General features: G+C 40.7%; 1 protein-coding gene across 2 annotated transcripts in view; it reads left to right on the forward strand.

Moving 5' to 3' along the window:
* The first annotated feature begins 2,125 nt into the window (after window positions 1-2,125).
* Window positions 2,126-21,803, forward strand: part of LOC125111358 (ATP-dependent translocase ABCB1-like) — an 85,604-nt gene continuing 65,926 nt past the window's right edge. Inside the window, exons 1-7 of one of the 2 annotated variants that reach the window (XM_047753296.1) lie at window positions 2,126-2,196; window positions 3,331-3,339; window positions 6,796-6,844; window positions 8,483-8,654; window positions 14,245-14,296; window positions 18,462-18,653; window positions 19,054-19,225. In XM_047753296.1, coding sequence (XP_047609252.1) covers window positions 2,126-2,196; window positions 3,331-3,339; window positions 6,796-6,844; window positions 8,483-8,654; window positions 14,245-14,296; window positions 18,462-18,653; window positions 19,054-19,225 — 717 coding nt within the window. The remainder of the gene's footprint in view (window positions 2,197-3,330; window positions 3,340-6,795; window positions 6,845-8,482; window positions 8,655-14,244; window positions 14,297-18,461; window positions 18,654-19,053; window positions 19,226-21,803) is intronic. The other variant, XM_047753295.1, reaches the window with a different exon arrangement.

Below are 21,803 nucleotides of genomic sequence, written 5' to 3' on the forward strand. Positions count from 1 at the left end.
AGAGTAAATGTTAGAAACCTGTTAGAAAGTCTAATTAATAGTTTGTAATGAAAAAAACCTGACTGTATGGCTCAGGAAAAGAAAATCAAGGTAAGGAAAATTTGGAATAAAAGGTGGAAAGAAAATTATGGCTTTGAAGTATGAGTTACTCAGAGAACATAGGGAAAGTACACTATGCAGTAAAAAATAAAAGGGTTTTCGTCCTTAAAGTTTTGTGGTGAGCTGAGAGGTAACTCATATTTTAGAGAAGGCAAACAAAAGGTTGCAAAAACATCCATTTCCCCTAGGTTGATAAGGGTGAAAAGCCCTAATGTGAGATAACGCTGCTTTATGAATTTGAGTTGTGAAGATTGCACTTGGTTTCATTAACTTGTGGAAAAGACAGAGGACCAGAAAAAAATGGTAACAGTAAATATGGAATTAAATTACAACTAAAGGAATATGCTAAAATACACAAAACTTTAATTATCCAGATTAAAATGTAAGAGTTTAGGAGTTCCCATTGTGGCTCATGGGGTTAGGAACCTGACTAGTATCCATGAGAATGTAGGTTCAATCCCTGACCTGGCTCAGTGGGTTAAAGGATCCAGAGTTGCCACAAGCTGCTGCATAGGTAGAAGATCAGGCTGGGATCTGTTTGCTGTGGCTTTGGCACAGCCTGGCGACTAAGGCTCCAATTTGACCTCTAGCCTGGGAACCTCCATATGCCACGGGTGTTGCCCTTAAAAAAAAAAAAAAAGCCAAAAAAATATAGAAGAGCTTTAAAATGTCTTGAGAATAACATTATCATTACTCTTATGGCTTATATTTGAAAACATTCCATTCTTTTAAATACATTTCTACCTGTTTTCACTCACGTGTTTAAAAAAATCTTCCTATTTATTTCTTTCCATTTATCTTCAAACAAAAGGTAAGAGATAAACCTCAGAAACTGTCAAACATACTGAAGAAAGACTTGTAGAAAATTTTCACCTGGCCTTTTTAAAGGCACTGCTAGGAAGGGAAGTCTAAATCGTTTTAACTACTGTATGGGCACAGGGTCGGAGGTGGTTTTATTAAATATATTGGATGAGATACCAAAGAAAATTTCCTTTTTCTACTCGCGACACAAGGAGTGGATTGTATATCCACATCCATATCTATCTATACATACTTCTGTGGATATGAAGACTTCTGAGGACTTGCACAGACATGACTCTATAATTGTAAATGTCCCTAATGATTCAGCTGATAAGCATTCCTCTACTTGCCCTTTTGCTGAGGGGCAACAGAAGCAAGGACATTCCTCCTGCAATTCCAACCTGTTTCCTAACTCATAGTGCAATCAGCTTCAATCGAGAGGGCGGGGAGTACTTCTGAGCGGTCCGGCTGATTGGCAGGGCTGCAGAGCTCTTGGGTGTGGGCTGCAGGCCCCCTGCGCCTTTGCCCCAGGAAGCCAGGACATATTTGAGCAGCGGCTCTTCCAAGGCTCAAAGTGGTTTAGGTCGCTGTGCGCATCCACCGGAGGCTTCCTGTTAGAGTTTGCATCTCTTCTTCCCAAATCCACGTCGTGGTGGACGTTCCGAAGGAAAGCCCGAGGTAAGAGCGCGCGAATCTGGGCACTAGATGGAGACGGTTCGCGGGACAGGTGGGCTCTCCAGTTTTCCGAGTTTGGGCCGGGTGGGAGAAGGGTTTCGGAGAGGAGGAGGGGTGGATTCCAACTGGCAAGTCCAAAGAGACCGGGTGGAGTTGGAGTTATTCTCAGTTGGGGAGCTCCTGGGGCATCTAGTTTTGGACATTGGCCGCTCGTCCTGGAGTGTCCCTCCCTGAGCCCATAGAGCCGGCTTGGTACCTGAAGCTGGGCTCTGGGAACCTGTGGACGGCGAGGTGAACCAGGAGGCAGAACCGCAGTGGCAGCGGGCACAGTCCAGGACGCGCTGGCGCCCTGCCCCTCTGCTCACCTGCGGCGGCTGGATGCCAGGCACCGAGGCAGGTCCCTGAGGTAGCCACCGCGGCTTCTGGCGGCTAGAGCATCAGGGCGAGCGCTCTGCCTTACCGCTCCCCGCGGAAGTCAGGCTCTGTCTCACCTCTGCCTTCCAGGGTTCTTGCATTTGGCTACTCCGCTGTGGTTTTTCCTCAGGTCGCGATGGATCTTGAAGAAGGCCGAAACAAAGGAACGGGGAAGAAGAACTTCTTAAAAAGGGACCAAAAAAGGTAGCCAGTTTGTTTCACTTTCAGATTTTATATAGCTTGAGAGATTTGGGAGATCTGTTTCTAGCCTCCAGCTCTGAAATAAATGAAGGGTTGGTGATGATGATGATGGTGATGATGAAGACGGTGATTTTAATCTTAAATTCTAGAGGCTTCAGAAGTTTGCCGGCTGCGTTTCGTGGTGAGCTTCTTCCTCAGCTTTCTGGCCCCCAGTGATGGTCACATTCTTCTCTCTCTCTCTCTCTCTCTGTGAGTGTGTGTGTTTCTCTTTTCTAGGGCCGCACTTTCGGGATAGGGAGGTTCCCAGGCCAGGGGTCCAATTGGAGCTGATGCTACAGCTACCAGCCTCTGTCACAGCCACAGCAACGAAGGATCCTTAACCCACTGAGCAAGTTCAGGGATAGAACCTGCGTCCTCATGGATGCTAGTCATATTGGTTAACCATTTGGAAACTCCTTCTTCTTCATGTTTTAAAACCTTCTTCTTTATAAGTGATGTCAGTTGGCCACGAGCCTGAACTTTGTGCTGTGCTTGTGCTTTGCTGTCCAATCTGTTGCTTCTGGGTAAAACAGTCACATAAACAATTTTGTGTTTGTGTCATAGCAGATGGGACAGAAGGCCACAGCTACATTTAGGCTTTTTTTTTTTTTCTTTTTAGGGCGGTACCAGAGGCATATGGAGGTTCCCATGCTAGGGGTGGAATTGGCCTATGCCACAGCCAGAGCAATGCAGGATCCAAGCCGAGTCTGTAACCTACACCACAGCTCCCCACAAAGCCAAATCCTTAACCCACTGAGAGAGAACAGGGATTGAACCTGCAACCTCATGGTTACTAGTCAGATTCATTACTGCTGTGCCAGGAGGGGAACTCCCTAGGCATTCTTTTCTTTTCTTTTTTTTTTTTAAAGGCAATGACTATCTGACCCCTGGAGAAGAAATTATTTAGAGAGTCTAGTACCAAAGAAATTGCTAGAATGATTTGAAATGATCTTGATTGAAATTATCCCCTTAGGGAAAATAATTATATTCTGATTGCAGTGCAGTGTCTGTATAGAAAATTTCAAACTTTGCTCAATAAGCTCTTAGCAAATTATAAAATAAAATAAATTAGTGAATGTATTAACACTATTAGAAACCAAGCTTTTCAGTGTAAGAGAAAAGAAATACAAGTGTGAACATTAAGTTTTTAAAAAACAATGTTGAATTTGAATTAGAAACTTCAGTGTAATTTCATGATTTTTGAAAAATAGTTCCATTTCTCTCCATTAAAAGGGAGAGTAGCAGTGAGCACACTTAGTGTCAGATACTGGTTTCTCACAAAACCTTACAAAAAGGAATCTGCACCACACAGAAAAAGGGCTAATAGTAATTGAGCCTGGAGTATCTTGTGGTACCTGAAAACAGGAAGTGGGGTTCAGTGGAATTATCAAAATGGACACAGAAACTGGCTTGAAGAGGCTTCCAATGACCAAATTTGGACATTGGAAAGAAAAATGACTGTGCTTGGTTGTGAAATACTGAATAAAGTACAATTCATGAATCCGTAATTCAATTCAGAGCTGCAGCTGCTGGCCTACACCACAGCCACAGCAATGCGCCTCATCTTCGATCTACACCACAGCTCATGGCAACATTGGATCCCATAACCCACTGAGCAAGGCCAGGGATTGAACTCACATCCTCATAGATACTGGTTGGGTGTATTACTGCTGAGCCACAACGGGAACTCCCAAATAATAGTCCATATTAAAAAAACAAAAACAAAAACAAAAAACAAGAACAAAAATTTCAGCCTGCACATACCTTTGTTTAATTGTTGATTTTTATCGTGGCCTATGGAGTTTTTTTTCCAAACTGGAATTTTTTTTTTTTTTTTTAGTTAAGTAGCTCTTGTTAAACTGTGCTCACCATTACTGATTTTCATCTGTTCTTAATAAAACTATATATTTTTCCAGTTTTGTTGAAATACAACTGACATATAACACTGTTTAAGTGTAAAGTGTACAGCATAATGGTTTGACTTATAAATATTGTGAAATATTACAAGTTTAGCCAATATCCATCATCATATATATATCATATATATATGTAAGAGAAAAAGCAAAAGGAAACTTTTTTCTTGTGATGGGAACTCTTGGATCTATTCACTTGATAATTTTCCTATGTACATACAGCAGTGGTAACTGTCAGTCACCTTGAAATTTACATCTCTAGCACCTCTTTATCTGATAACTGGAAATTTGTACTTTTTTCCCATTGCCTCCTCCCACCTCTAGTAACCACAGATGTTATTTCTTTGCTTTTTAGGGCCTAACCCACAGTTCATGGAAGTTCCCAGGCTAAGGGTGAAATGGGGGCTTCGCCTGCTGGCCTACACCACGCCACAGCAACATCAGATTTGAGCCCCATCTGTGATCTACGCCGCAGCTCATGGCAATGCTGGATCCCTTGTACCCACATCCTCATGGATACTGCTCAGGTTCATTACCCATGAGCCGCAATAGGAACTCCTATAGTATAAAAACAAACTCATAGGAAAAGAAATAACATTTGTGGGAGTTCCTGTTGTAGCTCAGGGTTAACAAACCTGAATATTATCCAGGAGGATGTAGATTCGATCCCTGGCCTTGCTCAGTGTGTTAAGGATCCAGTGTTGTCCAGAGCTGTGGTGTAGGTCACAAACACAGCTCTGCTCTGCCGTTGCAGTGGCTGTGGTGTAGGCTGGCAGCTGCAGCTCAGATTCAACCCTTAGCCTGGGAACATCCATATGATGTGGGTGCTGCCCTAAAAAGCAAAAATAAATTTTTTTAAAAAGAATAAAATATAAAAGGTCTACATTCTAATTTGGAATTAGAAAGAATCATCTGGCTGGGTTAACAGGTGTAATGTTCGGATCATAGTACCATTTGGCATATTTGTATTGGTAAAGATCCTTTATTAAAATGTGATTTGATAAGCACCTTGCCTTTTGTCAGCTGTTGGGGGTGAGAGTCATTGTGGAAGTGTGTTTCTGTGAAATGCAGTGTCTCAGAAGTAGGAGCTTGCATATGGTAGCCTGGTGTTTTGGGCTTAGATTTCTCAGCTTTTATCTTGGCTTTGGCTGGCTGTGTGTGCTGGGACAGGTTAGTGAACTCTTCTCACTTGTGGTTCTCTCCTCTCTCAAGAAAGGTCAACAATGTGCCTGCCTCACAGAGATTAAGATAAGGTTAAATGAGGTCCTGCATGGGAAGTGTTTACTTAGTGTCTGAAACAGCATAAATTCTCGGTAACTAGAATTTTAGAAAATGTAAATATAAATAAAATGCTTAGAGCTAAAACCCTCAATTTTGTATGGCTGTTTTTTCCCCTCTCCTCCTGATTCCAGGGATATTGAAATCATACCTTTACTGGGAATAGGGTGGGACCAAATCTGAAGAGTTACGTTTGTGTATTTTGTGTGTTATGTCCTTCTAACATCACTCCAAAGCCAAATAGGGGATAAAGTCTGGATTTTTTTCTTTAGAAGTTGCTTCAACTCTTTTACCTCATGGAGCATAAAGAACAATGACAACAGTGAATTTACTTTTGAAAGTGGAAAATGTGTGAAAATCATATGATTCTTCTCTGAAATAGTGTGTGTGTGTGTGTGTATATATATATATATATATATATATATATATATATGAAACTATAGATGCAGAGGCTGATCATGGTTGGTTTGCTTTCATATGCTGGGTGGCAGTTACACAGGGTGGAAAACTAGTTACAGAGTTAGGTTAATTTCAATTTTGGCTCAAAATAGTTGACCTTCCAATGCCTGAGGACAGCTTTTTTGCTGTTGACAAACCATTTTTTCTCACTGTAGTTTTGCTAGGTGGCATTTATTGCTGTAGTGGTCCCTTTAGGGCTCCAGACATCTTTTCACAATTAGATTTGCTTATTGGAAGTGAAGTAATTACCTTTCTTTTTTAGGGTAATTTATGCCCTGCATGTGATCGCCACTACCCTCCATTAGTAAAGGGTATGATTGAGGACAATATGTAGGTAGTAGGTAGAATATATACTGTTAGAATTACTCAGATGATAATTAAGGGGGTTAATTCCAGAGACATGAATGATTTTCTAATTGGAATAAAACCGGAAGCTCTCTTTATTTAGTAATATTTTTCTAATGGCAAAAGTTGTGTCTCTGTGTGTACTCATCATAGAGAATTAGGAAATACCAAAGGCACAAGGAAGAAGATATTTTAATAGAAAACTCAGGACACACTGATAACCACATATATAGATTTCTAAGAAACATGTAAACATACTTAAACTTCATAAATGGGTAGTATTAACCTGTTTTTAATTTTATTTTTACTTCGTTTTATTATTTTTTTGGCTACTCCCAGAGCATGCAGAAGTTCCTGGGCCAGGGATCGAACCGGCACCACAGCAATTATAACGCTGGATCCTTAAGGAACTGAGCCACCAAGGAACTCCTAGCCTGCTTTTCCAAATGAATAATACCTCGTAGGCATGTTTCTTTGTCTTATTTGTTATTAACTATGAACTCTGTTAATTGAACAATTTAAGATTTATATAGTTTTTAAAGTTTTGTGTAATTCTCTTGCTGTTTTTCAGTAAAAATGATAAGAAAGAAAAGAAACCAGCTGTCAGTGTTTTGGCCATGGTGAGTTTGAATGTATTCCCTCTTCACAGTGCTTTGGAAATTTGGCTTCTCCTGATCTAGAAAAGTGGTACTTCACCTGGTACCACATATTCTTGGGGAGTATGTTAATGGTGAGGTAAAATGAATTTGTTTACTTTAGCTTGTTTTCAGGGGAATGCCCATCATAACTTGCCATGTGCATTGGGGCCCCACAGCCACCCTTCTTGGCCTAGATTTCAGTATTCTCTGAATGAGTAAGGTGATCTGTTACCTGGGCAGGCACTTCTGCCAGCGATGGTCTCAGCCATGTGGATAGAGGACGTCAGCCACATGGAGGTCTGTTCAGGGAAACACAGGGTACCCTGTCATCAGTGGCTCTAATCCTGGCAGGTTTGAGGTCAAAGTCCCAGGCACTCATATAATAGAAGTTAGCAATGAATTATTTATTACTATGACTTGGTACATGTCATTGTTCTTCTATGCTGGAATATGAAAACTTTAATATGATTAATTCTTTATCTCGTTTTCTGGTTTTTGTTTTGTATTTTTATTTTTGTATTCTCTGAAGAGAAAATAGGTAGCAATGTGGTTTTTTTGTTTGCTTTGGGGAATTTTTTTTTTTTTCTTTTCAGGGCCATAACTGTGGCATATGGAAGTTCCCAAGCTCAGGGTCAGTCAGAGCTGCAGCTCCCAGCCCATACCACGGCTATAGCAACATGGGATCTGAGCCTGTGTCTATGACCTATATCATAGGTCATGGCAATGCCAGGTCCTTTACCCACTGAAAGAGGCCAGGTATTAAACCCACATCCTCATGGATACTGGTCAGGTTCGTAACCCGCTGAGCCACAATGGGAACTCCCATGCCCACTGCATTTCTTAAAGCCTGGAAGTTGAGTCTAAAGGTTTTACAACATTCATGTTAAAATATTTTTGGTAAGGAATGTACATGGGGGATGCTGTGTACTTCATGAACCATCACATCAGGAACCATCACATGTTAAGGTGTTGTACTTTTTTTGGCACTAAGTTTGATCACTTGGTGAGGGTGAGGATAGATTGGGTCCTCCCTCTGTGGTAGAGGGGTCTCTGCCCCCTTACAACTATGAGGGGTGTTGGGGCATCATGGGAATGTGATGCTTCTCCTAATAGTTATTGTACCCACTGGTGTTTCTCTTATTCTTTAGATCTTTCCTGTATTTTCACCAACGGTCTTTGACTGATTTACCTACCAACATGTGTAGTTAACTAGTTACATTAACTAGTTCTTCCTTGACATTGCATCCCCTCTAGGAAGTATGTTATTCTTCCATTTGCCCCACGATCATCACAAGGACAGTCAGTATGCTTTCTCCATTACTTCATCTCCATTACTTCCTCCCCTATGCCACAGCTTGCAGCAGTGTTGGATCCTTAACCCACTGAGTGAGGCCAGGGGTGGAACCCACATCCTCATGGATACTAGATGGGTTCTTAACCCACTGAGCCACAACAGGAATTCCTAACTCTAATTGGGTTATTGCAATAGTTTGGCTCTGACCAGGGTGGTCGCAGTAGTAGTCTTAGCACTGTTTACATTTTGGATATATTTGGAAAGTAGAGCAAACCATCTCGAAACTGTGCTAATTGTTCTTATTCTCTGTATTTTCTCTTTTTTAGTTTCGCTATTCGAACTGGCTTGATGTGTTGTATATGTTGCTGGGGACTACGGCTGCCATCGTGCACGGAGCTGGACTGCCCCTCATGATGCTGGTTTTTGGAGAAATGATAGATAGCTTCGCAAGTGTAGGAAATTTGGCACACATAAAAATTCCCAATGTAACTAGTGGAAGTGAGTATTGTTCCTGGTACTGGTTTTATTGGAAGTGTGAAGAAATATCAGTCACTATGAGTGAAGTTTGTGGAGCTCTTACTAAATATGCACTAGTGTATTCAGTGCTGTAGGAGGTGGAGGGGTCTGAGCTATAGTTCATATTTGTGATGAATTTGAGAAGATAATACACACAAACATTAGATTATACAGTGGGGAGTTCCCATTGTGGCGCAGCGACTAGTAACCATGAGGTTGTGGCCTCGCTCAACCTTAAGGATCTGGCATTGCCGTGAGCTGTGGTGTAGGTTGCAGACGTGGCTCAGATCTGGCGTTGCAATGGCTCTGGTGTAGGCCGGTGGCTACAGCTCCAATTAGACCCCTAGCCTGGGAACCTCCATATGCCACAGGTGTGGCCCTAAAAAGACAAAAAAAAAAAAAAAAAAGAATATACAGTGGAAATTCTGGTGAGAGATGTAGAAAAAGAGAGAGCTCTATGAAGTCAGAAATAGCCCAGAGAGTTCAGGAAAAGATATAAGAACTGGATTGATTTGGACTTTGAATGATAAATGGGAATCAATTAAGAGATTCTCGGCTGTAAGAGAGAGTTCTCCAACATGATTTACACGTTTTTAGTCCTAGAAGCTGGATAAATTGGATGTAGTTGCTATCAATTGAGTTGAGGAAGGTGGAAGGAGACTAGGTTTGGTGGTAAATACCACAAATTTAATTTTGGACATTGTCATAGGTTGGGCTTTTTGGAAACGTGAAAATGGAGACATGAGGACAGGAGTGTTTGTGTGTGTATGTGTGTGTGTGTGTGTGTGCGTGTGCGTGTGTGTGTGTGTGTGTGTGTGTGTGTGTGTGTGTGTGTGTGCTTTAGGATTAGAGAAATAGCAGCTTGTTTTGTTTATGTTTTTGTTTTGGCTGCATCCACAGCATGTAGAAATTCCCAGGCAAGGATCAAACCCTGGAGGAGGAGATGGGTATAAACCATCACAGTCTATTCTCACATTGAATTGTGCATAATTTTCTCTGGAGTTGTGTGGGTTACTCTGCTATCGCTAAGCCGCTTGAGTGGAGGTCCTAGTGAGCTCGTTCACAAAGGAAGAGTCTTTTCCAGGAGAAAAACTGTCGTAAAAGGCAGCTTTGAGAGCGAGGAGAATGAATCAGGGCTTGGAGGAAGAAAGCTCTCATCACTTCTCTACTGCATCTCTTCTCAGTATGTGGAAAGTAGTTTCATGGCTCAAAGGGTGGAGCTTAGGCTCATGAAACTTAAGCAAACTATCTTATTGTGCTCAGTGTCCCCTCCAAACCCCACGGTTAGAGGCTTCAGGAGCATGACGGTCAATCAGAGACTTGGGCACTGTCTTCTCTCCCTCCAGAAAGCGACTGCACAGTGCCCTTTACTGCTGAGATGGGGAGAAGGGTGTGGGGGTAAAGAAAACATTCGGAGAGTCATGGGGTGACTTAGTGTGGGGAGATTGCAAAGGGACGAATAGGACATGTTATGGATCTTGGACCTAACCTTTGTGGAGTGGACTGCCATTGTAGGTTCTTAGGAGAAGCAGTAGAATTATATTTTTGCTGCCAAAGATAAAATCTGGGAGCAATATAAAGACTGGATTGGAGTAAAAAGACCACTCTAATACCACTGAGGGACAAATAAAAAGTACTTGGTGCAAGAGGTGGTTTCTTTTCTTTTTTCTTTCTTTTTTTTTTCTCATTTTGGTCTTTCTAGGGCTGCACCCATGGCAGATGGTGGTTCCGAGGCTAGGGGTTGAATTGGAGCTACAGCAGCTGGCCTACACCACAGCCACAGCAATGCCAGATCTGAGCTGTACCTTTGACCCACAGCACAGCTCATGGCAGCATGGGATCCCCAACCCACTGAGTGAGGCCAGGGATCGAACCCTTGCCCTCATGGTTACTAGTCAGTTTTGTTTCAATTGAGCCATGATGGGAACTCTAAGAGGTGGTTTCTGATAACAAAATTGTATACAATGAGAGAGGGAAGGAGAGAGAATAGTTGTACAAATAAAGGAGTCAATTTTGACCTTGAAAATATTTTTTTACTTTTTGAACTGTATACAAATTATTGTAAAGTTAGAGGGAGGGATTAATTAGGAGTTTGGGATTAAAATATAGACACTACTATATATAAACAAATATCAGTAAGGACCAATATACTGTATAGCCCAGGGAACAATACTCAATATCTTCTAATAATCTATAATGAAGGTAGTTCCAGTCGTGGCTCATTAGTAACGAAAACTGACTAGGATCCATGAGGCTCGATCCAATGCCTGGCCTTGATCATCAGGTTAAGGATCTGGCATTGCCATGTGCTGTAGTGTAGGTCACAGAAAAGGCTCAGATCTGGAGTTACTGTGGTGTAGGCCTGCAGCTGTAGCGCGAATTCTACCACTAGCCTGGAAACTTCCATATGCAAAATAATAATAATAATCTATAATGAAAATGAGTTTTGTAAAAGAATATGTCTATATTCACACATACATATGTAACAATAAGTTTGCTGTACACCTGAAACTAATACAACTTTGCATATCAACTATACTTCAATAAAATTTTAGGAGTTCCTGTCGTGGCGCAGTGGTTAGCGAATCCGACTAGGAACCATGAGGTTGCGGGTTCGGTCCCTGCCCTTGCTCAGTGGGTTAACGATCCGGCGTTGCCGTGAGCTGTGGTGTAGTTTGCAGACGCAGCTCGGATCCCGAGTTGCTGTGGCTCTGGCATAGGCTGGTAGCTACAGCTCCGATTAGACCCCTAGCCTGGGAAACTCCATGTGCCGCGGGAGCGGCCCAAGAAATAGCAAAAAGACAAAATAAAATAAAATTTTAAAAATTATTGTACCTAGGAGCAGTGATGCCAAAGAGTATTTGTTTAAATCCTCTTATCCTTTATCCCTGGAGTTGAGAAAACTAGTAGTAGGTATAAGTAGAAAACAGATATTTGGACTTGAAAATTTGTCTTTTTTTTTTTTTTTGGTTGAATTGGTTGTATGTGGAAGTTTCTGGGCCACGGATCCAACCCCTGTCACAGTAGTGACCCGAACAACTGCAGTGACAACACTGGATCCTTAACTTGCTGTTCCCCAGGAGAACTCCTTGAAAATTTGTCTTTGTTTGATCTTGATGCATACTAGTGACGATACCATTTAGAAGCATCTCCTGGCTAGAGAGAGAAGATAGAAAATCTTCCAAGACTGATTTGGAGAAAAATCCTCACCCAGTAATTTAATATCCTGTTCTATCTTTGAAAGTATGGAGCAGAAGAAGTCTCATAACCAATGAAAATTAATGTGGACACTTACTACTCCACTTGACATAAGGTGGAAGCTTTCTCTGCTTCACATTTTGCAGCATCTCTGCATCTCTTTCTGACTTCCTCCTCTCTCTGTTACTCCTAAACCTACTCTTCTCTGGGTTCTCTGCTTGGTTGTGCTTTCCTCCTTATCTGCTACCTATCTGCTCAAGTGAGAAGAGATGGTTTTTTCATGCCCCCTAAGACGTATGACACGTATGTCTTTAGACCTAACTCTCTGCAGAACCGGATGGCTGCCATACTTATTGAACATCTTCAGTTGAATGTCCCAGGCATAAAGATCTTCAGAACTGAGCTAATAACCTTCTCACATCCGACCAGATCTCCTCTTTTTGCTGACCTCTTATTTTCCACCATGACATCACCATTCTCCTCATGCTTAAACTGGAGGTCTGATTGTTTTTATTGTTACTCTCTCTATTTATATTCATCAGTTGCTAGGGCCTCTAACTTTACACTCTCTAATTTATTTTTATTTTTGCTCTTTAGGGCCATACCTATGGCATATGGAGGTTCCAAGGCTAGGGGTTAAATCCGCTGCAGCTGCTGGCCTAAGCCACAGCTTACAGCAACAGTGGATCTAACCTACTGAGCAAGGCAAGGGATTGAACCCATGTCCTCATGGATATTAGTTGGGTTGTTACCACTGAGCCACTGATCCTCACTCTCTAAATTTTATGGGCACTTTCCTTCTTTCCTATTCTCATTATGAATAACCCTTTCCTTACATAGTTTCACTAGCTCCATCACTCTGTCTGCCCCTGTTCCTGTTCATCTTATATATTGCTTGCTGCTTAGTTACCTTAGGCCAAACTTCTAATTTTATCCCTTTCTGCTCAAAACCACTGAATGCCTGCTAGTTTTTACACACCATATCTGTAGAACCTGGATCATCTTTCCAGCCACACACACCCTCCGTCCATCTGCACGGCACACCCCACACCCCTGCAAAACTGGCTTACTCATTCTTCAAACATGAAGTGAGATTTTGTCCATAGTGTTCCCTTTGACAGAAAACCTGTCAAAATCACACTTATCTGAACTACTAATACCGTAACTCTTGAAATGACTGAAAGATTTAAAATGCGCCTCCATGTTATGTAGCCATCTTGATTATGATAATTTATCCTGAAAAATACTCACTATATATTTGTATGTAATATATGCATACAGGTATGTTCAATGCAGCATTGAAACTTTCGGTTGGAAGCAAGTGAAAGAAATGCAACTTTGAAAAATTGGAGAGACACATATACACACGAATACTGATATGGAAAATTGGATGTGGGCTACGATTCTATCTTTTAAAATAACTGTGTATGTGTATGCATGCATACAGAAGTGAAAATCTGAAATAATTCACACCAAAATATCGAACAGTGGCTATTTTGTGTGCGTGTGTGTCTGTTTAGAGGGTGTGTTAAAATTTAATGTACTTTGTCCCAAAATGTTTGCATTTGCTAATATTGCTTGATGAGCTCACTGGTATTTATTCCATTATTCTATTATATATATATATATATATATATATATATATATATATATACACACACACACACATATACGTGTGTGTGTGTGTATTTTTTTTTCTTTTTAGGGCCACACCTGTGGCACATGGAAGTTCCCAGGTTGGGGTTAGGGGTCGAATCATAGCTGCAGCTGCTGGCCTATACCACAGCCACAACATTGTGGGATCTGAATTGTGTCTGTGACCTAAACCACAGCTAACAGCAATGCTGGATCCTTAACCCACTGAGCAATGCCAGGGATCAAACCTGTGTGCTTATGGATACTAGTTGGGTTCATTACTGCTCAGCCACAACTGGAAGTCCTCTATTTCATATTTTTAAGATAAAAATAAAAACTGGAGAAATGCAGTGTTAATTTGGAAATACTAAGTGCTCTAGTGTCAAGTCTGCACTGATGATAATCAGGACAAAGGCCCGGGAAAAGATTTTTCTCTATTTCATCTCAGGGTAATATTTCATAAAATCAAGGACATCAGTATTTCTGTTGACAGACTTCTTAGTCCATGTAGGTTTCTTCTTGTATATAAGCTTCATTGAATTTAGTGTGTGTGTGGTTGCACATGGCCAACAATGAAGGATTTAAATGCATGCCATGATGCTTATACATAATTAAAATCAAGTCAGTTTGACCTATTTTTGTGTAAATTGTTAAGTGACACAAGTTTGGTTCATTTTCATGTGCTTGTTTTTAATGGAGAACAAAGAGATATAATGGTGTATGTTTGTGGTTGATCTAGGTCTTAAGGATCATACACATTTTGGCTGCACACTGGAGGAAAAAGTGACCAAGTAAGTAGACATTTTTCTTACAGTTGGTAAGTTTTTCTGTTTCAATCCAATTGCATCAGTGTTTAAATTATTGCATTATAGTAAAGATTCAAAATTTTGAATAGATCAATCAAATTCACTGTCAATTTTCTAAGAGGACAGTATGTAGGATTTTTTATTTTTTGGTAGAATTTTTTTTAAAGAACCTATTCTGCATAAAATGTGCTAAAGTTAAGTTTAAGCCTAGATTAGGCTGATATATGCATTGGTGAATACAGAATATCATCTACAGGGAAATTAGAAGAATTCAAGGTGGCCTTTTAAAATGCAATTAAAGGGAGTTCCCATTGTGGCACAGCAGAAATGAATCCCACTAGTAGCCATGAAGATTCAGTTATGATCCATGGCCTTGCTCGGTGGGTTAAGGACCTGGCATTGTCTTGAGCTGTGGTGTAGATCACTGATGTGGCTCCGATCCTGCATTGCTGTGGCTGTGGCATAGGGCTGCAGCTGTAGCTCCAATTCAACCCTATCATGGGAGTTTCCATATGCTCCACCTGTGGCCCCAAATGCAGAAAGAAAAAAAAAAGTTTTAAAAATAAAAAATAGATAAATAAATAAAATGCAGTTAAATTAAGAATCACGTTATTTACAATGGCTTTGTAATTATTAGTTTGCTTCCCATATGATGCGATCGGTCAACAAGATTTTTTAATTTTATTTTTTGCCTTTTAGGGCCAAACCCGTTGCATATGGAAGTTCCTAGGCCAGGGGTGGGATCTGAGCTGTAGCTGCTGGCTTACACCACAGCCACCAGCAACAGGGGATCTGAGCCTTGTCTGTGACCTACAACATTGCTCACAGCAACACTGAATTCCCAACACACTGAGCGAGGCCAGAGATCAAACCCATATCCTCATGGAAAGCAGTCGGATTAGTTTCCACTGTACCATAACAGGAATTCCCAAGATTTATTTTTTTTTAAATATATCATGTAATTCAAAACAATAAAATAAAACATCCCAGGATAAATATGGTCCTTCTAACCTTAACTCACCTTGGGAAACTGTCATTAATGATTTAGTTATCTTGAAGTTGGCTCTCAGAAAAGTTTTTTTTTTAAATTCAATGAATTTTACTATATTTATATTTGTATTACCACCGTCTCAACCTAATTTTAGAACATTTCCATCCCAAATCCCTGGTGCATCCCTCCCCCACCCCTTCTGACCTGTCTCCTTTGGTAACCACAAGTTTTTCAAAGTCTGTGAGTCTATTTCTATTCAGCAAATAAGGTCACTGTACCCTTTTTTTAGATTCCACATAGAAATGAATGCATATGATGTTTATGTCTCACAGTCTAACTTCACTTAGCATGATAGTTTCTAGGTCCATCCATGTTGCTGTAAATGCCATTATTTCATCGCTTTTGATGGATGAGTAATATTCCTTCGTGTGTATGTACAACATCTTCATTACAGACTCCTCTGTTGATGGACATTTAGGTTGCTTCCACGTCTTGGCTATTGTATATAGTGCTGCAATGAACACTGGGGTACATGTGTCTTTTCGGGTCATAGTTTTCTCTGGATAGATGCCCAGGAGTGGGATTACTGGATCGAATGGTAATTCTATTTTTAGTTTTTTTCGGGAATCTCCATACTGTTTTCCATAGTTGTTGCACCAATGTACATTCCCACCTAGAGTGTAAGAGGGTTCCCCTTTGTCTACACCCTCTCCAGCATTTATTGTTTGCAGAGTTTGTTTGTTTGTTTGTGGTGGTTGTTGTTGTTGTTGTTTTTGGTCCTCTTAGGGCCCCACCTGTGGCATATGGAGGTTCCCAGGCTAGGGGTCAAATCTGAGCTGCAGCTTCTGGCCTACATCACAGCCAGAGCAATGCAGGATCAGAGCCTCATCTGTGACCTGCGCCATAGCTCATGGCAATGCCGGATCCTTAACCCACTGGGCAAGGCTGGGGATTGAGCCAGTATCCTCATGGATACTAGTCAGGTTGTTCCCACTGAGCCATAACAGAAGTTCCTGTTGGAAGTTTTTTAATCACAGTTTCAATTTCAATACTTTTGATTGGTTCATTTATCTTTTCCTTTCTTCCTGGTTTAGTCTTAGAAAATTGTTTCTTTCTAAGAATTTGTTCATTTGTTCTAGGCTGTCCATTTTATTGGCATATAGTTGTTCATAGTAGTCTCATGTGATCCTTTGTATTTCATAACTTCTCCTTTTTCATTGCTAATTTTATTGATTTGAGTCTGCTTTTTTTTCCTGAATGAGTCTGGCTAAGGATTTATCAATTTTGTTGATCTTTTCGTTCAAAGAACCAGCTTTTAGATTCATTGATCTTTTCTATGGTTTTCTTCATTTCTATGTCATTTATTTCTGCTCTAATCTTTGATTTCTTTCCTCTGCTAACTCTGGGTTTTGTTCCTTCATTCTCTAGTTGATGTAGGTGTAAAGTTAGAGTGTTTATTTGAGATTTCTCTTGTTTCCTGAGGTAGGCTTCTATTGGTATAAACTTCCTTCTTCCTTCTTAGAACTGCTTTTGCTGCCTCCAGTAGGTTTGGATTGCTGTGTATTTGTTGTCATTTACTTCTAGGTATGTTTTAATTTCCTCTTGGATTTCCTCAGCAATCCATTCATTGTTTAGTAGCATATTGTTTAGTCTCTGCATGTTTTTTTAGGTTTTTTTTTTTTGCTTTTTTAGGACCACACCTTTGGCATATGGAAGTTCCCAGGCTAGGGGTGAAATTAGAGCTACAGCTGCTGGCCTGCACTATAGCCGCAGAAGCACAGGATCCAAGCTGTGTTTGTGCCTTAAACCACAGCTCAGGGCAATGCTGGATCCTTAACTCACTGAGCAGGGCCAGGGATCAAACCTGCATATTCATGGATACTGGTCAGGTTTGTTTTCACTGAGCCACAATGAAAACTCTTCTTGTTGTTGATTTCTAGTCTTATGGCATTGTGGTTGGAAAAGATGCTTGATATTATTTCAGTTTTATGAAATTTGCCAAGGCTTGATTTGTGGCCCAGAATGCTATCTTTCCTAGAGTATGTTCCATGTGCACTTGAGAAGAATGTATATTCTGCTGCTTTTGGATGGAATATTCTATAAATATCTATTAAGTCCATCTGGTCTGATGCATCGTTTAAAACCTGTGTTTCCTTGTTGATTTTCTATCTGGATGATTTGCCACAAGTGGAATGTTAAAAATCCCCCGTTATTATTGTGTTATTGTTGATTTCTGCTTTTAAGAAGGTTAGCAGTTGCCTTATATATTGAGGTGATCCTATGTTGGATGCATATATGTTTACAATTGCTAGATCTTCTTCTTGGATTGATCATTATGTAATGTCCTTCTTTGCTGCTTATATAACATTCTTTATTTTAAGGTCTATTTTGTCTACCATGAGTATTGCTACACTAGCTTTCTTTTGATTTCTGTTTGCAATGGGGTATCTTCTTCCATCCTCTCACTTTCAATTTCCATCTCTTGGTCCCACTTTCTGGCAAATTCTGTCACTTCTTTTCATTCCTTTATGTGCAGGAACAACAACCCCAAGTGTTCATCAGCTTATATGGAGGTAACTCACCACACAAGTCTTTCACAATAACCAGCATTCTCTCAATGCAAAGTGTGTGGGCCGAAATATATTCACACATGACTGTGTTACCGTTCTTAGCTCCATTTACCAATTAGAAAACTGAGGCTTAGAAAGGTTAAGCAGCTTGCCCAAGGTTACACACACTTAAATGAAGAGCTAGGATTTGCCTAAGACAGAAACCATATTCTTTTTTTTTTTTTTAAATGACCGCATCTGCGGCATATTGGAAGTTCCTGGGCCAGGGACTGATCCAGAGCCACAGCTGTGGCAACATGGGATCCATTGAGCCACTGCCCTGGGGCCAGGGATTGAACCCATGCCTCTGTAGTGACCTGCGCCTCCCCAGTCGGATTCTTAACCCACTGCACCATAGCAGGAACTCCTGAAACCATACTCTTCAGTGTCGCACTATATCAGGGCAGCCACAGGTGGATACTGACCATCAATTCTGTTGAGGAAGGCGCAATAGCCAGATAACTGAAAAAGCCAGGATGAATGGTCTGGTGGGGAAAAGAGGGCATCGATGAGAAAGCGGAACCTGTGCAGTGTTCTTATTGTTTTTCAGGTACGCCTATTATTACAGTGCCATTGGTGCTGGTGTGCTTGTTGCCGCTTACATCCAGGTTTCGTTCTGGTGCATGGCAGCCGGAAGACAGATATACAAAATCAGAAAACAGTTTTTTCATGCTATCATGCAGCAGGAGATAGGCTGGTTTGATATGCATGATGTTGGGGAGCTTAACACCCGGCTCACAGAGTAAGTACCTGGGTTTGCGTTGACCTCAGACGTGCTTCATCTTAATAGAATGAAGGTGATGTCATCCGATTTCCTAGGAGCTGTCAGTGTATCACTCAGAAGCAGTTATGAAACCAGATTGCTTCTGAGCTGCCACCATGTCTTATGCATGTTTTTGTACCCAGAACCCTGGCAGGGCATGAGGGCACTGAATTTGGGGTTGGATTTGCCAGACTCAAGGCATCCTCTGGAGTGGGCATCAAAGCAGCAACATGATACTTCCTGAGCAAATTTCTGAGCAAATCCTACATGTAAACATGTTTACTCCATGCCGAAAAGCAAACAAGCAATGTGACTGGATTCAGGAAAAAAAGTTCTGTGTTCACAATCCTGATGTTTATTTCTGACATTGTTCTTTCAGTGACATCTCCAAAATTAATAACGGAATTGGTGACAAAATTGGAGTGTTCTTTCAGTTACTAGCAACGTTCATCATTGGTTTTATATCAGCATTTTTACGTGGTTGGAAGCTGGCTCTCGTGGTTATGACCGTCAGTCCTATTCTTGGTCTGTCAGTTGCTGTCTGGGCAAAGGTAGGTGAAGCCTGTGAATGCAGACTATTTCCACATCTTGAAACATACCCCTCACCTCTCCCTGCAGTGCCAGGCTGTTTTTGCCAATGATGACCCTGACTCTAGACTTGATACTTGGTCTTGAATCTTCTGTTCAGCATCAGTGGGAATGAGATGCAGTTTCACTGACTCCTCTACCTACCGAGACTCTGTGCTGTGCTGGGCTCTGCAGTTATTTGGGGAAGGGATGATAAAGAGAGGAGTAGCTCTTGGAGTTCCCGCTGTGTCACATCTGGATTGGTGGCATCTTTGGAACACGGGTTCAATCCCTGGCACAGTGGGTTAGGGATCTGGCTGAGGGTGCAAGTATGGCTCAGATGTGATTCTGCTCCCTGTTCCAGGAATTCCATATGCCACCAGGCAGCCAAAAAAACCCCAAAAAACAAAAACAAACAAAAAAAACCCCAGAAAACAAAAAGGCAAAAAACCCCAAAGGAATAGCTCTCATCTCATTGCCTACCTTCATATAAAAAGCATACTCTGCACTACAGAGCTGTTTTCCCTTGGAGATAATTCCATATTCCGTAGTAGAGTTTCAAGTTGAATGAACAATACATATGTCTTACCAAGAACCAAGAAAATCACAACTTGAATGAGGAAAAAAAGAAAACAATTAATTACCAAATGCTGAGAAAGCTTATATGTTAGAATTACTTGGCATGGGTATTAGAACCATAATCACAAAAATGATTAATTAATCAACTACAAATTCTCCCGATACAAAAGAAAATAGAAAATATCAGCAATGAAAAAGAAGTTATGGCAGCTCAATATCAAAAAACAACCCAATCAAAAAAAATGTGCATATTTCAGGTGTTCCCATCCTTCCTCAGTGGAAAGAAATCTGACTCGTATCCATGAGGACACAGGTTCAATCCCTGGCTTCGCTCAGTGGGTTAGGTATCTGGTGTTTCCTTGAGCTTTGGCATACGTGGTATACGAAGCTTGGATTCTGAATTGCTGTGGCTGTGGTGCAAGCTGACAGCTGCAGCTCTGATTAAATAGATATTTTACCAAAGATATACATATGGCCAAAGAAAATTCATGCAAAGATATTCAACATTGCTAATTATTGTAGGAATTCAAAAATGCAATGAGGTATCAACCCACAGCAGTCAGAATGGCCATCATTTAAAAAAATCTACAAACAATAGGAGTTCATGTTGTGGCTTAGTGGTAACAAACCTGACTAGTATCCATGAGGATGTGGGTTTGTCCTTGCCTTGCACAGTGGATTTAGGATCTGGCATTGCTATGAACTATGGTGTCATTTGCAGTTGCAACTTGGATCTGGTGCTGCAGGTGCAACCCTAAAAAGCAAATAAATAAATAAATAAATAAATAAATAAATAAAAATTTACAAACAATAAATGCTGGAGAGGGTGTAGAGAAAAGGGAACCTTCCTACACTGTTGGTGGGAATGCAAATTGGTGCAACAGTATACCAATTTGAACAGTATAGAGGTTCGCTAAAAAACTAAATATAGAACTATCATATTATTTAGCAATCCAACTCCTGGGCCTATATCCAGAGAAGACCATAATTTGAAAAGACATGCACAACAGTGTTCATTGTAGCACTATGCGTAATAGCCAAGACATGAAAGAAACCTTAATGTCTATCAACAGAGGACTGGATAACAAAGCTATGGTACATATATACAATGGAATATTACTCAGCCATAAAAAAGAATGAAATCATGCCATTTGTAGCAACATGGACGGACCTAGAAATTATCATACTAAGTGAAGTAAGTCAGACAGAGAAAGGCAAATGTCATATGAGATCACTGATATGTGGAATCTAACAAAAAGTATATGAAAGTACTTACAAAATGGAAATAGACTCAAGATTTTGAAACCAAATTCATGGTTACCAATGGGGAAATGTGTGGTGGGAGGGATAAATTAGGAGTTTAGGACTGGCATATACACACTACTATACATAAGATAGGTAACAAGGACCTACTGTATAGCACAGTGTAATCTACTCAATGCTGTATAATAACCTATGTGGGACAAGAATCTGAAAAAGAATGGGTATATGTATAACTGGTTTACTTTGATGTACACCTGAAACACAACTTTCTAAGTCCACTATAGTCCAATAAAATTTATTTTTAAAAAGGAAATTCCCAAATTAAATAGCAGGATTATTTTGCAAGAGGTGATGAAAGTGATGCAAAGAGTAATGCATACCTTGGAATGATGATGAAATATATTCAACTTGTTTTATGCATCAAAACTAAATGTGTGGGAGTTCCCATCATTGCTCAGTGGAAATGAATCTGACTAGTATCTGTGAGGATGCAGATTCAATCCCTGGCCTCACTCAGTGGATTAAGGATCTGGCGTTGCAGTGAGCTATGGTATAGGTCTCAGACATGGCTTGGATCCTGCGTTGCTGTGGCTGTTGTGTAGGCTGGTGGCTATAGCTCCGATTCAGCCCCTTAGCCTGGGACCCTCCATACGCTGCGGGTATGGGCCTAAAAAGACCAAAAAAATAAAGAACATTGCAAATGTGTAAAATACAGTAAAA

The sequence above is a fragment of the Phacochoerus africanus genome, chromosome 11 (genome assembly GCF_016906955.1).
Source record: "Phacochoerus africanus isolate WHEZ1 chromosome 11, ROS_Pafr_v1, whole genome shotgun sequence".
Classification (NCBI taxonomy): domain Eukaryota; kingdom Metazoa; phylum Chordata; class Mammalia; order Artiodactyla; family Suidae; genus Phacochoerus; species Phacochoerus africanus.